Source organism: Myotis myotis, unplaced genomic scaffold (assembly GCF_014108235.1).
Source record: "Myotis myotis isolate mMyoMyo1 unplaced genomic scaffold, mMyoMyo1.p scaffold_m19_p_7, whole genome shotgun sequence".
Taxonomy (NCBI): domain Eukaryota; kingdom Metazoa; phylum Chordata; class Mammalia; order Chiroptera; family Vespertilionidae; genus Myotis; species Myotis myotis.
The window spans coordinates 28,792,499-28,817,451 of NW_023416379.1; the positions used below are offsets into that span (position 1 = coordinate 28,792,499).

Consider the following 24,953-nt stretch of genomic DNA (forward strand, 5'->3'; position numbering starts at 1 on the left):
AAGAACTGTGATATGTAGATATTTTATGATGTACTTATTTCAGTTGGCTTTTTGCCTTCAGTCACTGACAAAATTTAAAAAAAGAGGTTTCCCCAGTGAAATTTCAGACATGTAAGCATACTGAGAGGAGGCCTAAGGGGAAATGATAATTTGCTTTACCCATGACTCTTTTCAGATACAATATACTCTGCAAGTGCCCATGCTGACATTCCGATGAGTCCATTTTTGGGCCCACACTGTGGTGACCACTATCTGTCTTAATGGAAGACATATGGAAGCCAATGACTGTCTTCTCACTTGTTAAGAGCATTCATATTAGCATTCTGCAAGATGGGCAGAGCCTGGCAATTAAAGGCACAGATGGTATGTTGGTAGCATCAAAATTTTTTTAGAAACCAAAATGGGCAAACTTAAAATGTAGAACAACACATAAAAACTAGACACCTCAAGCATGTAATTGTATATTTATTTCTCTTTTTAAAGAACACTCCTTAATGTAATTCAATATACAAACTTGGTTTCACAGAATTATAATCCACTATATAGCACAAAGATAACCCAGATTGTGTGTGTGTGTGTGTGTGTGTGTGCGCGCGTGTGCACACACAGGGGTGTGTGTGCACATGTGGTACCCTCCCTTTCTGCCATTCCTCTGGACCTACAAAGGCTCTGCCCACCTATGCCACCAACCAAAGCCCACTTTGAATGTCATATACAAAAAACATCCTGCTCCCACAAGTTCTTTCCCCTGGAAAGCTTCTTCCTCCCATTCCCCCTGAGATAGCCAGAAGTGTGACACTCTTCCCCTCTTCCAAAGGGTAAAGTGGCTTCTCCTAAAGCTGATGCCAACCCTGTTACCATGTGGACTGGCTGACAGGAAGGGCTGTGAGCAGGTAGGTCTCCATGCCTCTTCCCCGCTTCCACACCCACTCCTCAGAGTCCAAGAATAACCCTTCCATAGTAGCCTTAGCTCAGTCACCATCGTGTGCAGCAAGAACCAAGATTTCTAAGCCCAGGTCTTCTCCACAGGCAGCGCCCAGCACTACCTGCCAAGCCACCGGGCCGGCCGATAACCAAGCTCTACAAAGTTCCATGTGCTTTGTCACTTTAATTTTTAAAGACACCCTAGCATAGGTCTGTGGCAACCTAGTGTCCAACTGAGTTACATAAAATTGTACCAGTGATGCACTTGTACATATTTACATGGGGCGGAATGTTTTCCCATATTTTTCGATGAGTATATAGATCAACATGTTCACATAAGACCAAATACTTTTAATATTATTTATAACTGATTTATAAAGCTTTGAAAAAACTCACAATAGCACATTGTTTACTTTAATGCTTTACGGTACTATCAGTTTAAAATCACAATCAGCACTTAAGTTATAGTCAACCCAGCAAACAAGAGACAAAAAAATTTACAAGAGTTAAGAACTGACTGATACATCCTTTATCTTTTTTGTAACTAATGCATAAGTGCAGAATAAGATACTCTAGTTTAAATATCTTGTTTACAATATACATTTTTGTTCTAGTTATGCAACAGTAAATCCCATGCTTCACATAGAAAAGCAATCCACAACATTAAGAAAAAATGTACAATTTATGAAACAAGGTAAATAAATATTAGTATTACAGAATCAGAGCTGTACATAAAAGCTGTTCAGTTTTAATCATATAAAAATATGTTTTAGTGCAACCTCACATATATATTGATGCTGTTTTGCTTTACATCATTTAGATCCAAGTGTCCAAAAAAGGAAAGAAATTACATTTATTACAAAGCAGATACACAAATTCTAAAATATGTACAAATTACTGCTAAAAAATGCTTATAAGAATATAAGCAAAGTAAAGAAAAGGCACAAACATCTGTACAGTTTTAAAAGTACCAGACCCAATAGGTTAATTTCAAATTTTGTTTTGGTCAGGCTCATGATGACTTGTTAATTTACCTATTCTTTTGCTATAACAAAAGTATATATAATAGCAAACTACTGTAACTCAGGACAGGCATGCTATAAACTTGATTACCTCTATTTCTAGAAAAAACAAAACAAAATAAGAAAATGTGGAAATGAAAGTCTCCATGCATCTGAGATCAATGTAGCTGACTCTTTTCCGACGAAGGTTCTTTGCTTTCCTCTGTGCTTGAAGATAATTCTTTGCTGCCGTGAAAGCCCGACTGTTTGTCATCCATACAACTCTTGCTGTAAAATGTGGAGTGAGCTAATGCAGTCTGTGATGTACCAAAGTTGTCCTTTTCACCATCATGCAAGTCAGTGTGGGTAGCTGAGGAACAGGGCTGGCCTACCTCAGGTCCACTAAAGTGTCTAATGCTAACATGTGCACTTTCCGAGGGTTTCTGGAGGGGCTCCTGCACCCGTGCTGGCTGGTCTGCCCCAAGCAGAGCGGCCTCTTCTGTGGCAATCCGGAGAGAGGCAATGGCTTTTGTACAAGTCTGTATGTTTTCCTCCTGTTCCCTCTCTGTTGCATTTAAGCTGTCTTCCGAAGTGCTCTGTTTCATCAATAGCCGAGGAGAGGAGGGCATGCTGGGTGGACCAGATGACTGCAAAAGGTGAGGCGATGGCTTCTCGTGCTGCTTAGAAATAACGTAGGGATCCTTAGCGAAGGATTCCCCGGAAGCTCCTTTCTTCTCCTCAGAGCCCTCCATTGGCAGAGGCAATGTGGGTGGAGGATGTAAACCAGAGAGGAGCGGCGGCATGGAGTGAACCATCTGGATCCCACCAACGGGCACCATGGGGATAGGAGCTCGCACTTGTTGCTGAGAGTGGAGTGGAAGATGACTGAAGACATAGTCATTAGGTCCCTCAGGGAAGAGGCTGGAGCCCGGATGTTCATAAGCACCTTCTTGGTCTCCGTAGAGACTGAAGTAAGGAACCTGAGGTAATCCTCTTCTTAGATTCTGGTTGGAAACAGAGAGCACAACAGTTAGGACCCGCTGTTCTTCATGCTTAGGTCAAGCTTTTTCATCCATTCACGCTTTCACTGGTTCATTCAAAACACTTTAAAACTACCTGATCCTTTGATTAATTTTTCATTTTCAATCCAAAAGAGGTATCTCAGTTGTCATTTAGAATACTTGAATGAAGCTGCCCTTCTTTGGAAAGTTATTTTACTTTATAAACAGCAATGTGATAAAACATGCATGTGTTTTATACTAGGTTACAATTTTAACTCTGCTTTTTTTTTTTTTCATAAGAAAGAATGAAAAGGAAATAATGGAAAATTACTAGAAAAAGTTTTCCAAGCAAAATGACACAATTAATAGATTTTTAAATTCAAAAGAAATTAAAAATATTGCCATCCATTTATATACTATGTAGAATTTTAACATTTTTCTGAAGTGTTAATAAGTATAATCAAAGTAACAAGCCTGTTTACCAAGTAGATGACAAAATGATGGCAATACATAAACTGGTTGCTCCAAAGTGCAAGTTATTAGTCTAATGAAATACATTCCTGCTCAAGAGACACCCCAGACAGATGACCAGAGTCTTCACCAAATCAAGGGTGGGTTTTATAAGGAAACTATCAATCCATCAGATAAGCAATTAACTACACAGGTGGGAACCAAAGACAACTGCGTCTTAAGTCCTCTGTTTATATTATTACTTCCATTTACGTATCTTCTCATAAATTAATGAATTACAGATACTTAAAATTTTTGGCCAGAATTCCAGATTTCATGGTTTCCAGCCCAGAAAATGGAAAACTTATTTTCTACAAATGTTTCTGTAGCAAAACACAATTTAGACTGTGAGATTATCAGGTTTTAATGAGATTATGTGGTTTTAATGACTGAGATTCATTCTTTTAATGGATTATCATCAGTTAATTGTTATTTTTTTTAGAACTTAAAATCAAATGGAGATTAAACATGTCAAGTATGGTAGTAATCCAGGAGACAGACAAAAAAAATGTTTTCATTCATTTCATGAATGTTTCAGTTCTAAAACTCAAGGTATGCTTTATACCATTAATGATTCATCCAGTTCTATTTAGATTGTGAGATCGGCTCAGGAATGATAAATTATGCATCATCTCTACTACTCTGTGCCATACTTGGCCCTAACCCTGCTCCAGGCTCCAACTTATTCAAGCTAAAAACAAATGATTTGTCCTGGAAGTGCATGAGAAATCATGTAATCATCAACCCTATAATCACAAGGGCCTAATAAGTTAGATAAGGAGAGAATTTTATGGCATGAAAGAGTCATTATATGCTACCAAAAAAATCCTACTTGTATTTGCTTTGGTTCTGAAAAAGGCACATTTCCTTTATCAAACACCAATTAAGGTTGAAGAACTATAATGCCTACAATAATACTTGAAAATAATCAAATGAATCTTCTTTTAGTCACAGTTGTTACAGATTCGAAGTTTAAGGTGAAATGTGGTTGGTTATTTTTCCATTTTGCTTTGGGTTGCTATTCCGTGATGGCCACTGCATACCCCTAATCAGAATGGGGTCTGGGAGGGAGCCTGAGAGAGAGAGAGAGAGAGAGAGAGAGAGAGAGAGCGAGCTCCCATTGCATGAGGTCTCTCACTCAAGGCTCTTGAAGGGAATGATGAACTTGTAAAACTAAAATTTATTCATTGTGTTCAAACTCCAACAAAACTGGATTTGTGTTAAGAATAGAAGTGTCACATTTAGACCTTTACTGATCAGAAAATCAATGATTACAACCACAGAAGTTAGTACACAAGCAGAATTCCTATCAGGTAACCACACATCCTCTCTCTGCCTATTCACCCCTTCTTCACCCTCCTAATAAATTCTCAATAAGGTGTTTCTACTTCGGTTTTTACTCCATTTGCAGCCCTATTGTGTTCTGTAATTTATGTTTTGTTGTTGTGATATGTGAACAAACTCGCAACTTATTTAAATCAAAGTAAGAAAAATCTTGATGTGAAAATACAAATAATGAATTCCTGTGTGGGTTGTATTATATATATCTCCCATGTGCCAGATTATCCCACTCATCTTTTCAACAGTGTCAGTAGGCCCTCTGGAAACAAATGCTAAGAAGGAAGGATTGCAAGGTTTCACTGGTTGGTGTGTGTGTGGAGGTGGGGGCAGGAGCAGAGGAGCTAATGCAGGGGAAGATAAGGGGGAAAGGAAACAAGTGCTCAGCTTAGCTGTGACCCATCTGGGCTCAGGCATTGGCTGGGGGCTCCAGAACAAAGCATGGCCTTGGCTTAAAAACTGAGGTGTACCCTGAAGAAGCTAACAGCAGGAAGTTTTCAGTTGACTACATTCCTTACAGTTGAATGGTAAGTTCTTTCCAGGACCAAAATCTGCTTGGATCACCTCTCTGGCTGCCACAAACAGATTAGGAAACTATGACCAAAGAGGTTAATTGACTTGCCCAAGATCATAGAGACAGCAAAGGAAAGAACCGAATGTGGACTCTTTCACTGGACACAATGTTCATCTACACTATGTACTGAGGACCAAGACACTCTTTTGTCTCCTTGCTATTGATCTACCAAATCTTTAAAAATGGAAATGTTTTTTATTTGGAAAAGATGAGGACAGAAACATCAAACATTTCACCCTTATCTTTGAGCCTCATATAGTAGACTTTTAAGAAATATTTACTAACTGAAAAAAAGACTTACCTTCTTATTCTATGTATTATGTGTCTGTCTGTCTATCTATCTATCTAGTCATCCATTCATCCTAAAATTGAAACTAACCAGGGGGCATTAGGGCAGAAACAGCAGGGTAATAGAGTCCCAGTGATTGCATATCATCTCCTCCAAACCTGCTCCCTGGGGCCTACCACTCAGACTAATAATGAGTGTAATATGCTGGGCTACAAGGTCCTTTCACACCACAGTCACTGTCTTGTGAGCCCTTGGTCAAGGTTAAGCAACCACAAAGGTATTGCTAATAGCATTTCCATAAAAAACAAAACAAAACAAAAACACCAAAAACTATTTTAGGGGTAATGCAATTTAATATTTTCAAACATTACTCAGAAGGGTGAAGTACTCATCAAATACAGCAATCAGGAGAAATACTTCTCATAGTATTGCCAATTTTATTTTGTCTGGTAACAAGAAGCTAATGTATACATCACAGAAAGATGCAAATCCTCCTTTGCTCCTCAGAAACTGTGTGATAAAGCATAAAAGTGTTTGGGATCAAATGCTTCTCCTTCAGGGAGGATTCCCAGATCTGTTCCATCATATCATGTGACCAAAGAAGTGGGCTATCAATTCTCTCAAGATAGTTACACTGGGTAATAGACCAAAGGCTCAGCACTTGGGCTTCATAAATGGCAATGTTTAATAATGCTATTAAATATCTAGGTGAATTGGGCATTCTAGTATATGCAAAAGTTAGATGAACTCCCTTAGCCTACTTCTTCAGTTCCTTTGCCCCAGTTCATGGTGAGTGCTATTATTTTTTAATAACAAAACTGTGTCAGCACTAAAAGCTTATTTTTTGTTGTTGTTGTTAATCCTCATTCAAGGATATTTTTATATTGACATTTTAGAGAGAGTGGAAGGGAGGGGGAGAGACAGAGAGAGAGAAACATCGATGTGAGAGAGACACACATCTATTGGTTGTGCCTCAAACCAGGGCTAGGGATCGAGCCTACAATTGAGGTACATGCCCTTGACCAGAGTCAAACCTGAGTCTGAGGGCTTTATCCACTGAGCTAAACTGCATGAGCAAGGCTTATTTTTTGGGTGACTACAATTGATTGAATATGCGCCAACATCTTACTAATACCACAGTCTCAGTCCACCTGACCAATTCAGAACAGGAGAGTCATATCTCACACATACCACCAGCATCACTGGGTCTAAACCAGAGAAAGCATTTTACACCCAGATGCAGTGTCCTGGCACCTAAGGGCTTTATCACTCTTTATGCTGCAATGGCGTTAACTTCAGATTCCTCCTTTCTACTTAACAGCACCAAGACACAAACACCAGTAGAAACTTATCTCTTTTTTCTTAGCTAGCTAGTTTATTAGCCTGGCAAATAAATTCCATCCTATTTGCTTTACATGTTTCTGCAATAGTTACAGCTTGAAAACTAGGTTGATGGCAGGCTTGTGAAAAGAGGATGTTGGTGGCAGGGGACTAAAAAGCAACACCAGAGAGCTTTCCTAAAGTTGAAAAATTCAACAACCTAAGCTTATGATTCAGGCTGGTGAAATGGTAGTAACAGGGAGGCAGCTGGCCTCCCTCAGTGCATTTGCATTAAACCTTCTGCCTAAATTTAATTCATGATTGTACTATTGTTCTCTTAATTTACACTGAGGGCATATCCTAGAAATCTCCTCTGATACTTTCTCTTTTAGCTCTCCCAAATTCCCACTCTCTTTGGGCCCCCATCTCACTAAGCATGTGCCCTTGGTTAGCAGGAGATGGAAGTAATGGTAAAACACACACATATATGTTGATGCCTTTGATTTACAAACATACAGCAGGGATCATTCTCTTTTCTCCCAGTCCCTCATTAGTGCCACATGTTCACTCATTGTGAGCAAGGTCGTGCTCAAGGTAATGAGTTTATTTTTCAAAAAGTTATTGAAAGTCAAGACTAATACCTGAATCAGAATCCTTATCTAGCAAAGAGTTTTATAACTATGACAACCAAATACCCACAAGAGTGTCTGTCTAAGCCAGTGGTTCTCAACCTTGGCCCTTTACATACAGTTCCTCATGTTGTGACCCAACCATAAAATTATTTTCGTTGCTACTTCATAACTGTAATTTTTCTACTGTTATGAATCATAATGTAAATATCTGATATGCAGGATAGTCTTTGGGGACCCCCGTGAAAGGGTTGTTCGACCACCAAAAGGGTCGCGACCCACAGGTTGAGAACCGCTGGTCTAAGCATTCATGACAGTCCAAAGACTTTATCTTTTCTATTCATGTCGAAGTTTCAGCTCATGTTTATAATTAGTTAAGCTTAGAAAGCATTTAGGAAGGCCTCACCTGTTACCAGCTGGAATGCACCACTGCTCTGATGCAATACTACTACACTTGGGGTAATGCCACAGCCATGTTACTGACAATAGCTGTGATAAAAATGTCTTCCTGCTATTTTCAGTAACCGAGTTCACTCCTCCCCATAAGAGAGACTCATGTTATATTCCACACTACTGTGTTATCAAGAGATTCTCATGCGCTATGACTTATATATTAAAAAGAGAAAGCTACTCATACTCACAGGAGGCCCCAATACGATTGGCTCTGCTTGCAAATACTGCCCCATGGACAACGGTGGGTTGTGGTATAAAGCCCTTCTGGGAGATGGTGCTCTTATGGAAGTCATGTATCTTCTCTCTCTTCTGGGAGAGAGGTCTCTTCTTGCCATGATATCTTTCCCAGGTGACAATGGCCTCCTTGGGGACAGATGCCTTCTTGGTGAAACATCTCTTTGTGACATCTCTCTTCTCAATGCAGCTTCCTTTCTTGGTGAAAGATGTCTCATGGGTGATAGATCTCTCCTAGGTGATAAATGTCTTCTGGGTGATAAATCTCCTTTGGGTATCAGATACCTCTTTGGTGAATTATCCCGACAGGGTGAAGAATCATATCCCGGTGAGGAATGGTGGCTTGAGGGAGAGAAGTCCCTCGGAGAGGAGCTGGGCTCTGAAGACAGCATGCACTCTTCATCCATATAACTGGGTATGTCTAACCTGTCTTTGTCTGGTTCTGAGTCTGTACTTTTGCTCTGGAATAACCTCTGGTATTCTGTCATCTGGGTATCTTCACATGAGTCACTTGGTGTCATAAGCTGAGTAACCTGAATACTTGGCAAAGTAACCAAATAGCTGATCAATGAAGAATGTCCCAGGGAACTATCTGAGGGAACCCCATGGGGTACGGCACCAACATTCACAGGCAAGGAGGAGAATCTAGGGGGCTGAGGACTGGTGCTTCTTGATCTGGTTTTTGGTGTCAAATCTCCCTGGTCATCAAAGTCATCATCATCTTCATCATCATCATCATTATCATCTGCATCCTCACCATCCGATTCTTCAGCATCTGAGAACTGATGATCAGTTGAAATGCTGGACATGCTATGCTTTTCAGCTGCTTTGTGCAAATCTTCCATAGTTTCTGAAACAATTGAACAAAGATAGTGGAGTTCCAGATCCAAACATCAATATTAGGAGTTAATTTAGGCCCCATCTCTTTCCAAAAGCTTTCCTCAACCCTCCAGCCCCTGCAGATAGTTCCATCTCTGAACTCCTGTAACACTCACTGGACACATACCTCTGTAAACCTGCACTGGTTCTTATCTTTTAGGTACCTGTCCTATGTCAACCCACCTTATAGTAAAAACTCCAGAGTAGGACCTTATATCTCAGATATCACACCACTGATAGGAAACCCCCAACAAATATGTATGTAATGTTGTAAATGATAATGTTAGAAAAAATAAATAAAAGCAACAACCTATCTCTACAGGTATAAGCTTATGTGTAAGGAGAGTATCTCAGGAGGTTTGGCTGAGCCTCAGGCTTTCTATTGAGGTTAATGATGTTTTCTTTTCCTATTTTATTTCCTCTTAATAGGAAAAATAAGACATTCAAATTTTCAAATTTCCCAGAAAGTTTTATAAAATGTACATCCCTAACACAACAAAAGTACAGCTGGATTTCCTTTATGGTTCTAGATAGAAATATTTTCTTGGTAAGACCTTTCTCCCTTCCTACTTATAAAATGAAATGTATTTGCTTCTTCTTAGTAGGTTTCAAGCAATTCAATATGTCAGACTTCTTTTCTAAATTTGTATTTATAAAATAAAATGTGATCATTTTTAAAAAAACACACATCTAAACTTATTTTACCACTGGCCACAAAGCTGAAGCATATGTAGTGCAACAGTCCACCAACTAAATGATAAATACCTGCTTCCTCGGTTTCTGTATCATCCACTGAAGTCATTGAGACGCCCAACTCCAGGCATTTTTTCATGTGCGCTTTAGATTTCATATGCTTCGTCAGGTTTCCTAGAAAACACACACGGTAAAATAATTAATGCTACCAAAATGTGATGATTGTTCCAAAATTCACTTGAGATGACAGGGATTTGTTTCTACCCATGATCCCTTGATTCAAACAGAAGAGGGACAATCTGGTTTGTGAAGATATTAAGCCCTGATGGCTATAGCCCAATCTCAGGTTTTCTTCATTCTAGAGGATGTGTCGACACCTAGGGTCACATCTTTTCAAGGGTAGGCTCCAAGGAAAACTGGGAATCCCAAGCTTTCCTGGCTGAGAAGGGATCTAATATCTTTGGCCCAAATGGGTCAGCCTCCTAATCTACACTAATAAAAGAGAAATATGCAAATTGGTGTCACTCCGCTATGCCAACCAGCCAATCAGATGAGTATGCAAACTAACCCAACAAAGATGGCGGTTAATTTGCATACACAGGCGCAGAGTGAAGACTGAAGACAACGTAGAAGGAAGCCAACTGCTGCAGAAGGGAGTGAAGCTGCGGAGAAGCAAGCAGGGCGGCGGAGACGGGGGGTTGGGGGAAGCAAGCAGGGTGGCGGAGGCAGGAGTGAAGCCCACCTCAGCGGGTTTGGCTCCCTTCTCTGCTTCGCTCCAGCCACAGGAAGCCCTATTCTTTCAGGAATCTTCCTGCAACGGGCCTCTAGTACTTCATAAAAAGCCAAATTGGGTCACACATCTCAGAGAAACTTCCCAATGAAATATTATACAGTCAGCCTCCTGGCACTGATCTGATATAGATTAGACTTACAGGATCCTAACTAATCAGAAGAAAAAAAATCCAAACTAATGTTAGGGGCAACCCTGTAGTTAATTCAAAGAACAATATGAATATTTAGCTAACTCCTTATAGGGAATCGTATTCTCAGTATTGAGCATCTATCTGTCTGACATATGTTGGCATACTTTATGACAGCAGTTTCTTCTGGGGCAGCAATACTGCCTTTTTACCTATCTTGAAATTCCCATTATTCTTATAAAAAAAGAAAGAATTTTATGTCACATATGTATGATGATGACAGAGAGATATACAATTATGTATAAACATACAAATGTGTATGTAAGTTTCTGTAGATTTATATAATTGCTATATATAATGTGAAAAATTATGAAGACACTGATCTAATCACTCTTGACTTAGGATCTATGAAATGTCATATATAGCTTATCAAAAGAGATCCAGAAATTAATTGTTGTAAAGGCCATAATATTGTCTAAGCCCTTTGATGCTGCATTAGCAGTGTACCAGCAAATACCTTATTTTAAAGAATAGGCTCATTGAATCTAGGTGGAAACCCTCAGCCTGCTGACTTAGTTTGTTCCCCTTGTAAGGGTGTTTAGTTTGCTATTAATGTAATATATGAGTCACAATTCTAAGCTAGGACACTGTTGTTTATTATTTTACTTATATTATTATAATTTTTTAAAAAAGCTCAAACATTTTTGTAGACAAATCATCAAGAACTCTAAAATCTGAAAATTAATTAAATATAAGTATAAATTAATAAAACCATCTACTTCTGCAAGGGAGCTAGGAATCCTGTATGTGGATGGGTGTGGATGTTAAGTGGGTCAAGATAATTTATTTAGATCTTAATATGTGTTTCTTCTTCTGTATTTTTCTCTCCACCCGTTTCAAGCAGGTGGTCAGGCTCTGAGCTTTTATCTTTAGGGAAGGTGTGTTGTTAGAAATCTGGCTCTGAAACAACCCCACCTTGGCTTTGGTTTATGGGATTCTTGAACTTCTGAAGGGCTTAGAGCAAGAAGAGGGGAGCTGAGTGGCAGAGGGAGGGCACTGAAGGAGTGGCCCGGGCCTGGAGGAAGTATTGGTCCTATGAGTGTGCTCCTGATCTGAGCGCAGGTGTCTGGGGTTTGGATAAAAGGATCTCAGCAAGAGGTGAAAACTGGAAGGGATTCCCAGAATGTTTTGCTCATTTTAAGATTCTGAGAAATTTTCAAAGGATGCATAGTAAACTAAAATAATGACCAAGAATAAGTTATTTCCTTCTAAACTCCAAGACAATGGTTCAAAGTCAAATTTAATTTGATTTCAAAAATATCTTTAAAATGTTTCTTTCCCCAGTGTTTCACACAGCTGTACCTGCAGACAAATCATACGTCCAGTGAAGATATATCTGTTGTAATGACTGTCAGCTTTGCAGTATATTTTAAAACTAAAGTTTATATTTTCTTATCTCCCAGGAAGTCTCTTCGTGAAATTCTAAATGAAAGTCTTGATGGTGCAAAAGTGAATGATATTTAAAGGACCTTATGTGTATTTCTTTTGAAACGCAAATGAACATTCTCTTCCCCCTTTTCTGGCTTGTTAATAAAGAAGAAACAGGTATATTGAGAGGCTACACATTTATAGTTCTGACAAACCACTGAAACAATTCAGGAGTTTAACTATAAAAGAAAATAAGTACACATTTCTCTAGCAAAGACTATCTTTTCTCTGATATTTACTTTTCTTGATGTGGAGTGGAGCAGATCAATTGGAATGCAAATTTAAAGTTAAAACTTTGGAAAATGATGTGAGGCTCCTGAAGGGTGAGGGGTATCTAGAGCAGAGGTTCTCAATTTGTGGGTCGCGACCCCTTTGGCAGTCCAATGACCCTTTCACAGGGGTCGCCTAAGACCATCCTGCATATCAGATATTTACATTACGATTCATAACAGTAGCAAAATTACAGTTATAAAGTAGCAACGAAAATAATTTTATGGTTGGGTCACAACATGAGGAACTGTATTTAAAGGGCCAGAAGGTTGAGAACCACTGGTCTAGAGGATCCATTAGTACTTCTACAAAAAAACAGTAAAATGTGCTTCTACAAAAGTCAAACCACCTCTAATTCACTATTGTTTGTATTCTGAGAATACTGGGCTTATGAACACTTTCATGATTCTATAAAATGATAGAAACATAGTCAAAGCAACCTTCTCCTGTAAAATGCTTTCATATGAAACTACCTGTTAAAAACATATTTAGAAAACACACAGAATGTCATTTCAAGGCAAGTCCTAGTTATGACCCGAGAGTAAGAGATTGTCTCTGTGCTGATAAATACACAGATCCAAAAGCTATCAAATTTCTATGCATAATTAATGCTACTGTGGATGGAGAGGCCCACCTGGGAGTCTGTGGATTTCTACATTATTTATAATCTTGAAACTGACCATGGGCACATGTTTTTTCCCTAGCTGCTGCTTTGCTTTCCTAATGCCACTGCATGGATTGTCTCCTTGCAGTATTTCAATACTGGTGCAAAGGTTCTCTAGACCACATAACATTTCCAACATGAAGTAATAGCTATCCAGGCAATTCTGAGCCACTTCCTTCAGAGACTACTGGCCTGGGCCTCACTCTATATAGCTCTTAAGTCATAAAAGGAGTCTCACCGTCTCATACATCCTTTGATCACTTACATGAGAGAGGAAACACATTTCATGGGGTCATATTTTCACAAACAAAACCATCTTATTGTCGATGAAAGTTAGTTGTAAAATGGGATTTGGAATCCATGATAGTCATAAAATAGTGATTTTCCTCTAAAAAAAAAATCAGACCCATACCTTTTGTCTTGAAAGCGAAGTTACATAACTTGCACACATAAGGCCGGACATCAGTATGAGTGCGGATATGCTTTTTGAGCATGCTTGGCTTCTTGCAGCGAATCCCACATTCTTCACAAATGTACTTCCCACGTCCACGTCCTCTGACATATACATAATCTTCATTTGACTTATACCTGTTTAAAAAAGGGGAATCCAGTGTGTTTTCAAATAATTTAGCACGCGCTATATATAATCAAACCCAAAGCTAATTATTTGCATGGCAAAATTTTATGAGGGGCTTTTACAATTATTCAACCTTACTGCTACAAAACCTATGAAATTTATGCAATAAATGCCTGAAAGAGCTAGGTAATAGATTTGGTATTGTAAACAAAATGGACTTTCTTCTACATTTAGTTCAACATGGAATTTCCTCTTTTCTATTAAGTATAATATATGGACTTGCTATAGACGTTCAAATGGGCTTATAGAAGCCTAAAAGAGTTGCAGAGCTGTGCCTTACTACTTTTGGATTCTAGTAAAACTTCCAAACAAGAAACATCCAAAAAGTTCTCCCAACATATTCAAATCATCATATATCATTCAGTAATATTACATAATCTAAGATGTACATGCACAACACACATACCCCTCCAAATTTGCTAAAATTAATGTAACTGATAATAGAATTCTTCTTTGCAAGTTTCTACTCTATTTTTACAATCCTGGCACGAGAGTGCCTTGGAAATTTCTAGCTTACACAGGCTGAGCTGAGCTCACCAACTGTTGTCTACAGATTTTATCTGCTCTTCCCAAGGACTGAGAGTCTGTATACAAATGGAGTCTAAATTTCAAGTGGCTTCTGAGAGATAATGTCACATAATGAAAACTAGAGATTCAATTTTTCAATCAAATTTGCATTGGTGTCCTGGAGGATTTAGTTGAGAAGTTTGAAAGGATGTCTAATGAAATCAGTTCAATGAATAAAGTCTTAGGTATTCACTGTGATAATCTACAGAAGAAACCTACCCAGTGCTCAAACATCATATTTTGTGTAGAATACAAAGAAACATAATCTGCCATGGAGTAGGGTGACATTCTATTGAATAAATCTGTGAATATTATTACTTCCTTATTCTCTCCTAAATCACAGCGAGGCTAGAATTATGGTTCTAAATGTCATTCTTGGGAAGATATTCCTTTTGAAGTATTATTTATAACTTCAAAAGGTAAACTGACATAAAAATGCCCTTGTTCATTGGGGATTGACTTAAAGGCACTAGATTTCTAATTTTCTACATTCTCAGAGCACTGTAAACTTCTCTATTTGTCCCAGGTCCCAGCTAATCCATCGTCAGGAATAAAAGCAAGTTCAATTTCATTCATCCAATGCACTGAAGAATTTTTAGGAAAGAAAAATCCACACACGTATTTAAATACCAGATCTGCTATAGATACTATTTAATCTTAATATGATCTACTTTTTGGTTAGTGCCAATCCAGGTGAGATTTAAAAAATTATTGGTTAATTTTGCATGCTTTCTGCTCCTTTAAATCTGTCCTCTTTCACAAAAAATTTCCAGTATCAACGTGTTCTTCAAAACTGTTTTAGACCTTATCTTTTATCTCACATTGTGTTTTGTCATAAAGTAGATAAGAACCTACAGATGCAAAATACCTTTCACCTTTTAATTTCACTACTCTCTCCCACTAACTAGGTGAAATTATCTAAGAAATACAGAATAAAAGAATTTCATAGAAAGCTAATTTTCTTTGGAGAAGGGTACTTTAAACTTATTGTAGCCCATCATCATAGTGGATGGGAATACATTTTTCCTTCAAATAATATCATTTTATTTTTAATGTCTTAACTGATTAAGTTGACTCCAGAATGGAAATATAGTAAAGTTCTGTATAAACTATTATTCTATATTAGAAAAATCTATACAAGTAAAATATGTACCAACCTACCATTCTGCACACCCATGAATCTACTTGATGTGAGAATTAATAGATGTTTGAAAAAAATAATTAAAGGATATGTTTAATTAAATTCTAAATCTATAAATTAGATTAAAAAACACATACCCTTAAACAACTGGTCAGTAATACTTTTTTTAAGTTATCAGTTTGTAATCACCAAAATAAGAGTTGGTACTACACTGCTTGGAATGAACCTGGTCACCACCAAGCAGAAAATGGACCACAGATTAAGGAATGATTGGGACATAGCCTATAAAACTGGGCAATGAAAGGCAGAAGAAATGAAATATGGGCACAATCCTTTTGGATCATCAAAGCACAGCAATAAAATGTTCACATACGCTTTTTCATTCGTGTCCTTCGTTAGTGGAGATGGGCTCCCCAAAGCACACAGTAACTGTGAAGGTCTCTCTAATCTAGTACAAGTGCACTGCTATGAAGACTGCTGAATGTAATAGGGTTGATTCAGTCACAGGGACCTCTCAGTCTCTGAGGAAAGATGAAATCTATATTTCTCTCGTTTGTATTAAAGGATGAGGGATGTCAAAAAATAGCGAGACAAGCTTCATGACTATATATGCAACTACGGTTTTAGTGAAAATACTCGACATCCATCAAAAGAAGGCCAAACCTAAGAGGGAATCAATTTTAATCATCCATCTCCAAACTGGTAATCTATGTGAAAAATCAATATTTCATTTCACTAAACATTCAACATTTTATAGTCAAACAGATAACATTATTTTGTCCTGTAAATATAATTGGAATAAATTCACGCATATGGAAATATGTAAGTTATAGATCTGTTATACAGATAAGGCTGGTTACATCATAATCTCCTAAATGTGGTTAATGTGCTTTAAATATTTTTAAAATTTTTAAAGCAAAAATCTGGGCTTTTCTCCCTTTGACTGGATCAAAGATACATTTCCATCAAAATCTAAACCTAGACGTTACACATATGTGTACTTTTTATTAACTATACAGATAACAAAGTCATTGGGCCTTATAACATGTTTCTACCACTCAGAATTTAACATTTAAAAAGAAATTCCTAAAGACAGAGAACTGTCACAGACCAGAGGACTTTGGGGAAGCATGACAACTAAATGCAGTGTGGCCCCTGGCTTGGATCCTGGAGCAGAAAAAGGACATTGTGGAACTGGTGAAATCCCAATGAAATCTAGAGTGTAGGTAATAAAAGCAATAAAACAAACAAATTAACTAGTGCCTAGGATTATACGTGAGTGTGCAGGATTGCATTTCTGTAAGCATAGAATAAAAAATGCCCTCTAATAGCACACAAATGCCCATAAAAATAATATAGAATAATAAAACTTTGAAGATTCCACCAACTTAGTCAATTTCATACTAAATTAGAGGCATAAAGATTTAAAGCAGAGGCTCCAACCATTTACAATAGGGACATGTTCATCAAAAGCTAGTCATGAATGCAAGGACATGAACTCATTATCTATTACCAGCCAGGCTTCAGAAATGTCAATAGAAAAGGAATTCGCTTTACCCTTCCAACCCAAGTAGATACCACTTTTCCCATGCAGGCACTCAGGACCGTTTCCTCTGACTTAACACTGAATCTTTTCCATTTGCACTTATGTTTCCTTACCCTCCTTCAAAGATTTTAATTCGGATTGGCTCAGCTTGTTTGGATCCGATATCTTTATCTCCGTGAATATCTCCTTTCCCTCTTTCCTTTAAGATATTTCCCACTAGTTTCCTTTCTAGTTTGCTGCCAAATAAAAAGGACGCATCAGGCTTCATCTGTAGGACAAGAAGAGAGAATCATTTCATATGCTTTCTCTAAGACAAAGGGGAAGCCCACATTCTCTGCTCTTCTTTGATCTCTAAAAATTAGCCTCAATTCCACACTAAAAGGCCATGGGCTGGTTACATAAAATAAGGGATAAAATCAGAAAAGAATGACGTTGTCTACTGAATAAATTTAACATTTTGCTTTAAAAAAATACTCCTCGCCTGGCCAGTGTGGCTCAGTGGTTGAACATTGACCTATGAACCAAGAGGTCACAGTCCAATTCCTGGTCAGGGCTCATGCCTCGGATGTGGCTCGATCCCCAGTAGGGGGTGTGCAGGAGGCACTAGATCAATGATTCTGTCCCATCATTGATGTTTCTATCTCTCTCTCCCTTCTTCCTCTCTGCAATCAATAAAAACATATTTTTAAAAAACACTCCTGCCGAACTGGTTTGGCTCAGTGGATAGAGCATCGGCCTGCGGACTCAGGGGTCCCAGGTTCGATTCCGGTCAAGGGCATGTACCTTGGTTTCGGGCACATCCCCACTAGGGGGCGTGCAGGAGGCAGCTGATCAATCTCTCTCATCGATGTTTCTGGCTCTCTATCCCTCTCCTTTCTTCTCTGTAAAAAATCAATAAAATATATTAAAAAAAACAAACAAACAAACAAACAAACAAAAAAAACACTCCTTTGGTACTTAATATTGTGGAGCACTAAGAAAAACTTTAAAAACAAGTTTTATATTCCGAAGTAGCAATTAAAGCTATCTTTATTAATTAGGGAGATATTTTCAAAACTTAATGAAGGGAAATGGTAACTGAAATAACTAAAATATTTAAAAACCCCTATGTACTTCTTTAATAATTTAGCATTAAATTCCCAAATGTCCGTTGTTAATAATTTTTTTTTGTAATTTCACATGTAAGGCATTCATTGTTCATTTTTTAAACAAACCAGCTAGTCATTTGGGAAAATGAGATTTGAGAGAAATACATAGAAAAGAAATTTTAGTAACAAATATTGTCAGTGGGAACCAGTGCTCCGAAGTTTGCAAAGTTCAGTTCTGACAACCTGTCCATCTGCTGTTTGATCGCTCCTTCCACTCCCTGCTCTATGCCCCCATTTCACAATTTCCTGAATTCCTCGCATGAAAAGAAAAGTCAATCTGCTAGGTCAGTGGTCGGCAAACTCATTAGTCAACAGAGCCAAATATCAACAGTACAACGATTGAAATTTCTTTTGAGAGCCAGATTTTTTAAACTTAAACTATATAGGTAGGTACATTGTTATTAACTTAATTAGGGTACTCCTAAGGCTTAGGAAGAGCCACACTCAAGGGGCCAAAGAGCCGCATGTGGCTCGTGAGCTGCAGTTTGCCAGGTCATTAACACAAGTCATTAACACAAGTCAGAAGGGAGAAGAACCCAAAGGAATCAGTCTCGGAGGTAGAATTTCCTGGCACTTGGGTGGAGGGGATACTTGTGGTTTGGACTTTTCCTGGGATGCTTATAACTGAGCTCACACCAATGGTTTCTCTTACTCAGGGCCAAGCCTAATGCTGCACAGGACTCCCCCAACTCAAACCTTCATTTTATTTGCAATTTTTAGAATGCCCTTCACTATGTATCCTGCTCAGCAATCAAATCCACAATGCAGAATGCTTTCAGAACAACATCCATTACCTGAGCGAACTGCTTCCAAGCACTCGATGACGTCAGCTTGCCGGTTCCGGGCCTGTGCATAGCAGCCAGAGTATAAATTTCTGCGGTGATTTTTTGCTTGGACCTCAGAAGAGCCAGAGTGGTCTTGGTATTCAATCCTGATGGGTTTGGATTACAGGAACTAATGCACCATGAAGCATAAACCGAGGATTTGAAGGTGGCCTGTTGCACATAATTGGGTTTTGTATAATTCAAGAAGCACCAACTCACAGTAGTTGTTGTCCGCAGACTGGGGAACTGAAGAATCTGCTGGAAATCTGCCACATCGGTGAAAAGAAGTGTCGAGTTTGCTACTTTCCTGCTTGGGCCGGAGGCCATGTGGACCAGCATGCCAACGGGCAGCTTCTGGCCCCTTCCCTGCTCTTCGAGCTGACTGTCTCCCAGCGGCAATGAGGAACTCTGTGGGCTCAAGCTCATATCGGAGGCTGTCTCATCAATATCTAATTCATCTGAGGACTCTTTGCTCTCAGAAGGCCCACTGGACTTCTGTGAGAGAGAGGGCGCCCTGGAGCTGGGAGGGAATGGCTCCCTCAGGGGCGCACTAGCAGAGGGATGGTCTTGAGATGAGGAGGGGGACAGAGAGGAGAAGGAAGATGACCCCGACTGCAAGCCGTCCTTTGGCTCAGAAGCACAGCCTTGTCGAACCAGCTGGGGTTTCTGCGGGCGGGAGAGATCCTTTTTGATATCTGAGTTGGTTAGCTCCACAGCACTGAGCTCCTCCACAATCTGTCCGTACATCTTTTCTTCCTTGACCCTTTTCTGCTGCTTCGTTTCCATGAAGAGTTCTAAGCTGCTGGCTGGAGAGAGCATCCGCTTGCTCCCTCCCAGGGAGGCGGCACTGTCCGAGGTGGAAGGTAAGCACAAGGGGATTGAGGATTCTAACCCGAGGGGTAAGGTTTGAGGTACTTTCCAGATGGGGTATTTTTCCAAGCCTGCATGCTGCCCCAACACCTGGGCAATGTTAAACCCTATCCCTTGCATGGCCGCATTGGTTACCAGTGTTCTTTGGGTCATATTCTCGTCGACTTTGCATATGACAATCGCAGGACTGTTCTGCCCAAGTATCTGAGAGATGCTTGTGTACATGACACTCCCATAGGACGGGACGTGGGTCTGGATCCTAACAGGAACCACTGTTCCCGGTAAGGACTGCAAAGGCCCAGCGGCTGCCGAGGTGAAATCTTCTTGAAGAACCTGCTCGGAGGGAGTATCCACTGACTTGGTGCTCTGGTCCGATGGAAACTTTGGAAGGAGGTTCTTTGAGTGGAGGCCTGATGTTCCTGAATAACACGGGTAAGCTTGCTCTTTTGTGTGCGCATAATCAGCGGCTTTCTTTCCAGTGTGCTCTGCGGCGTGCTCCAGGGGGTAGCTAGGATGGATTTCTGCCTGGAAAGGAGGCTTGCCGTAGCTCTTCGGGGGGTGTGGCGCCAGGGGAGGTGGGAAATGGGCCTGCCACCAAGGAGGCTGCGGAGCAGGTAAGTGAACCATGCAGACGGTTGGATACTGGAACTGAAACAAGGCATTCTGGATGGGAGAAAACGGGATGGTCTCTTGGTGTGGAAATAAATGTGGCTGTTCAGACAAGTGCTTGCTTGTCAAATAGGATGTTGGTTGTAGCAAGGGATTCCTCAGAGCTTCTTGGCTGTCCATGTGCATGAGCTGTGGTTGGGCCAGGTGCAGTGGCCCTGAGCTCAGCTGGGCACAAGGACCCACCAGCTGCTTCCCTGGGTCCTCTGCCTGGAGAGGGGGCAGCACAGAGGACGGGGAGTGGGGCCACGTGGACCTCAGGCCGGCGTGTAGGTGCTCCATCTGCTCCTGCTTCACGCCCAGGTCCGCGCCCGCCTCGCCCTGGGCGATCTCGGGAGAGCCGCTGAAGGAAGCCTGCCGCACCAGGAAGCACTTCTTCCTCTCCCGGGACGGGGATAACGTGGAGGCCGGCGCCCCGGCTCCCGGGGCGTGGGACAGGTTCCCATAATCAAAGGATTTGCTCCGAATTTCTGGGACTTCCGTTGGGTGCGGGCAAGGCATCTGCTCGGAGGAGCAGCGCCGCATCTCTTTCTGGTGGTGGTGGCCGGGCACAGACAGCGAGTAGGAACCAGGGGGGACCGTCAGGAACTCCGAATGCTTCCCAAACTCATCCTGCTTCCCCGGGGCGGCAAGCTTCATGGCGTCTTCCCTCTCGAAAGACATGGAGAAGCTGGAGCTATGGGACAGGTTGCTTTCCTGGCTGGGGCTGCGAGAGAGGCCGGTGCCCGTGGACTCGAAGCTGGACTCCCCGGAGGAGTGCTCCATGTCCGCCAGGCGCAGCCGCTTCTTCTTGGGCGGCAGTTTCTCGGCGGGCAGCTGGGACAGCGTCTCGCTCCTCTGCGGCCACTGAAATTCCTCCACCGGCTTCTCCGGCTCCTTGCTCTGCGCTTCTTTATCCTTGTCCGGCTTATCGGGCTCCTCCGTCACGCGAATCTCCGGAACCTGGATGTTGTGCTGGCGGACCAGCCGGGGCTGCGCGTGGTAGGCCTGCGGGGGCGCCTGCTGGCCCGGGGACGGCTTCCCCCCACTTTCCGCGCCGTCCCCGGGGGGAGCCCACTCGGGACTCACCGGGGCCTCGGAAACCTCGCTGTCACCGGCCTCCGACGGCGAAGAGGCCTTCTCCTGGGCGCTGGCCACCAGCTCGGACGACTCGGACCTTTCGAAGGAATTGGGTCGGCTCAGAGAGTTGGTGTGCTGGATCACAGAAATCACGTTCCCCGGGGGCTTCCTGCCCCCGGGGTCTGACACCTTTTCTGGATCAGTGGCTGCAGGTAACTCCTCTGACCCGAGAGACGGGCTTCCTCCCGCTGGCAGGTGGGGCCGACCCGGGTCAAAGCGCTCGGCGTGGCCGTGGGGAGCGCCCTCGTGCCCAGCCAGGGCGAAGCCGCTTCGCGCGCCTTCCTGCACCTGCACCTTGGGGTCGTACTCTGCAGCCATGAGGCCCATGGGCGCGCTGACCACGCTGCTGCAGATCATGGGGGTGTCCTCCTCGTCTCCCACACTCTTCTCCTTCCGGCGCTTCCTGTTTTCACACGTGGTTCCGAACATGCTTGGCACGCCCTGCGACGGCCCCGAGGGATCCACGAAATACTCTCCGCCGTGCTTTAGGGAGCTCACGCAGGGCATGTCCCTGTAGCTTGGCTTTGGTGTTTCAGAGTCGTCCCACTTCTTGTAAGGTTTCCGGCCGACGTCGTAGTCATAGCCTCCCCTGTCCCCGGGAATCAGTTTCTTCTCCTTCAAGGATGAACCTGAGATGCTCTTCAGCATCCTGCCGTGGTGCTCCGCCTCCACGTGCCCCTCCTGGACCGAAGGCAGCTCGAACGCAGCTTGCCTGCGGAGCATGCGCTGAGGGGGGATTCCCACGGTCCCTGGGTAGAACACGTCATCGGAACCCGTCATCCTCTCATCGAATGAGTGGCTTCCTCTCAAAGAAGGGGGGACACTTAGATTCGTTGCTGAAGAAGTTGGCATCGAGTTGCTTCGAATTAGGGGTGAAGAGTCCACAGGAGCTTCCAAGAGAACCGGGTTGCTGCCTTGGAAGTTTGCAGGGTAAAGTTTTCCTTCATTCCTGACAGATGGGATAGCCTGGGATTGTCTGGACTCATGGTTGAATTTAGTGGATTTCAGCATGCTCGTCTGACTGGGATCCATCTCTCCTTTGCTGGGGATCAGCTGTGAAGCAGGATCTTCAAACATCGTGACGTCTAACCTGGTGTTGACGTGAGGTAATGGCTCCATCATCCCCTTCCTACCCATCGTGGCGCGCTCCTGACTTGTGGTTGTAACACTGAGTGTGTTTCTGGGACTAAGCCGACCGTATTTTCCAAAGATGATTTCTTCATAAGACTTCGCGTTTGTGTTTGGGGGGCTTATCTGCTGCTCTGCACTTTCTGAGCGAGAAAAATAACCAGAGTCAGTGCTTCCTTTACTGTGCGGGCTCAGAAGGTTTAGCGATGGCTCAGAATCTTGTCCTTTCTTCTCTGACAGCCTGAGTGCAAGTTTCTGTTTCACCGTGTGAGAGTCATCAGCCTTAGTATTTAAAGACAGATTGGGGAGCATATCAGAGCCAATATACTGAGAGCTTTCATTAGGCAAAGGAAGCCCGCTTTTAGGAATAATCAGAATCGGCACCTTCATGGGGCCTCCCAGTGACTCTTCCAATGACCCGTGGTAGCCCCCTCTGCTGGCAATGTCCAAAGGGAGGGGTGGGCCCGGACTCATTTTGTCAGAAGCCTCAACGAATAAAGAACTCTCCTCATCGGTGTCTGTACTCTGCTCACCATCTGAATGTATTTCTGCTTCTACATCAATAAAACCAGCCTCTAGGTCCAATTTAGAGACAGCTGACTCTGTGAAAGGGACCAAGCCTGCCTTAATTGCATGGGCATGCGACTTCCTGTGCTTGTACAAATTGCTCTTTGTCTTGAAAGAGAAGCCACACGGTATACATGGATAGGGCCGCTCCCCGGTATGGGACCTGATGTGCTTTTTCAGCACGCTGGGTTTGGCACATGCCCTGCTGCAGTAAGGGCAAATGTACTTGCCGGGCTTCTTGGGTTTGTGCTCTTTCTTGTGAGCATCTTCTGACTGTTCGATACTTTTCTGGGAGTACTGGCTAAAAGCAGGGTTCAAACTTGAGATCTTTTTTCTCGGATAACCGCCACTGTGGCCATGGATCGGAAAAGGAAATAAGTCCTCGGAGGCGACAGACGGCAAAGGGCCAGGGAAAAACCACGGAGGGCCTTCGAGGCTCTGGCGTGGCTTGCTGCTGTGCGTGACACCCTGTGGCACTGAGTGCTGAGGGAAGGAGAGTGAATGTTGGCATGAGTAAGGACTCGGACGGCGCAGCGGGTATTGCTTCTCTGTGACGTGCTGGGCCACCTCGCTAGGGGAGGCCAGTTTCCCAGAACCGAAGAGTTGTGCTGATGCTGTGTTTGCGATTTGCTCCGGATCTATTTGTGGTTGCCGCTGTCCTTCTTGACTGCCAAAAGTGCTCATCTTAATAACAGCTGATTGCTCCTGTCTCCATCTACCCGACGCTTTATCGGTTTCTCCAGACCTTGAGGTAGCTTTTTGTCCTAGAGCTGTGTCCCCAGTGTCCATTTTGTTACACAAGATCTTAAGGGCTAATTTGCGTGAAAGCCCTGCAGACTCATGGAGTGTCACCAAAGCTGTGCGTTTCAAAGCTTGCTTGCTTCCATGTTCCAGGGTGTCTGCAAACTTGCCAAATGCTCCTTCTCTTTGGAGACTTTCACCCTCACCCCACAGTCTATGGGCAATAAATGGTAATGTCCTTGGACCAGGGCTATAACACAGTTCTCTCCATTGTAGCAAAGTCCACCCAAAAGCTAATGTAAATCTCTAAAAATTTCTTATGGCATTTGAATATTTTCAACTAGGATGAAATTGGGATGGTGAATAGTCTAGGAGGAATTTTGCCCATCAACTAGAGCAAAGTTCAATTGTCAGTTTCACTGAGATAAAATGATCTGGGGGAAAAAGAAATACAAAGAGATTGTCAAAACAGTTATCAAGTAAAAAACACAACACAAAATCATTCCGAAATATCCAGACTGAAATTGCATAAATTGAAAATGGCTTTCACTTTAATAAATTCTTTTTATGGCTGCTACATAATTTCCACAATTAAAAGATATTAATAGGAAACTTAGCATTAAGTCATAAGCATAAATCTCTTCAATGCTTGAATTGTGGTCATTCTTTTAAATACACCTTAATTTTGTTAGAAAAGAATTTAAAGAAAAATTTTGATAAATATTATTTATGAAATCATAAAAATGTTTAAAGCCTCCATTAATATAAATTTATAGCTATTTCTAACCAAGTTCTTGTATGCTGGTGTACAT

The 24,953-nt window shown here is 41.8% G+C and overlaps 1 protein-coding gene across 4 annotated transcripts in view; it reads right to left on the reverse strand.

Moving 5' to 3' along the window:
* Positions 1 to 448: 448 nt before the first annotated feature.
* The window catches only part of HIVEP2 (HIVEP zinc finger 2), a 181,713-nt gene continuing 157,208 nt past the window's right edge, over positions 449 to 24,953 (reverse strand). For 3 of the 4 annotated variants that reach the window (XM_036316680.1, XM_036316681.1, XM_036316682.1), the window contains exons 5-10: positions 19,021 to 24,575; positions 17,192 to 17,346; positions 13,600 to 13,775; positions 9,918 to 10,019; positions 8,228 to 9,123; positions 2,105 to 2,929 (exon numbers count right to left, since the gene is read on the reverse strand). In XM_036316680.1, the coding sequence (XP_036172573.1) occupies positions 2,105 to 2,929; positions 8,228 to 9,123; positions 9,918 to 10,019; positions 13,600 to 13,775; positions 17,192 to 17,346; positions 19,021 to 24,189 (7,323 nt within the window). In that variant the 5' untranslated portion in view covers positions 24,190 to 24,575. Of the gene's footprint in view, positions 2,930 to 8,227; positions 9,124 to 9,917; positions 10,020 to 13,599; positions 13,776 to 17,191; positions 17,347 to 19,020; positions 24,576 to 24,953 lie in introns of all 4 variants that reach the window. The other variant, XM_036316683.1, reaches the window with a different exon arrangement.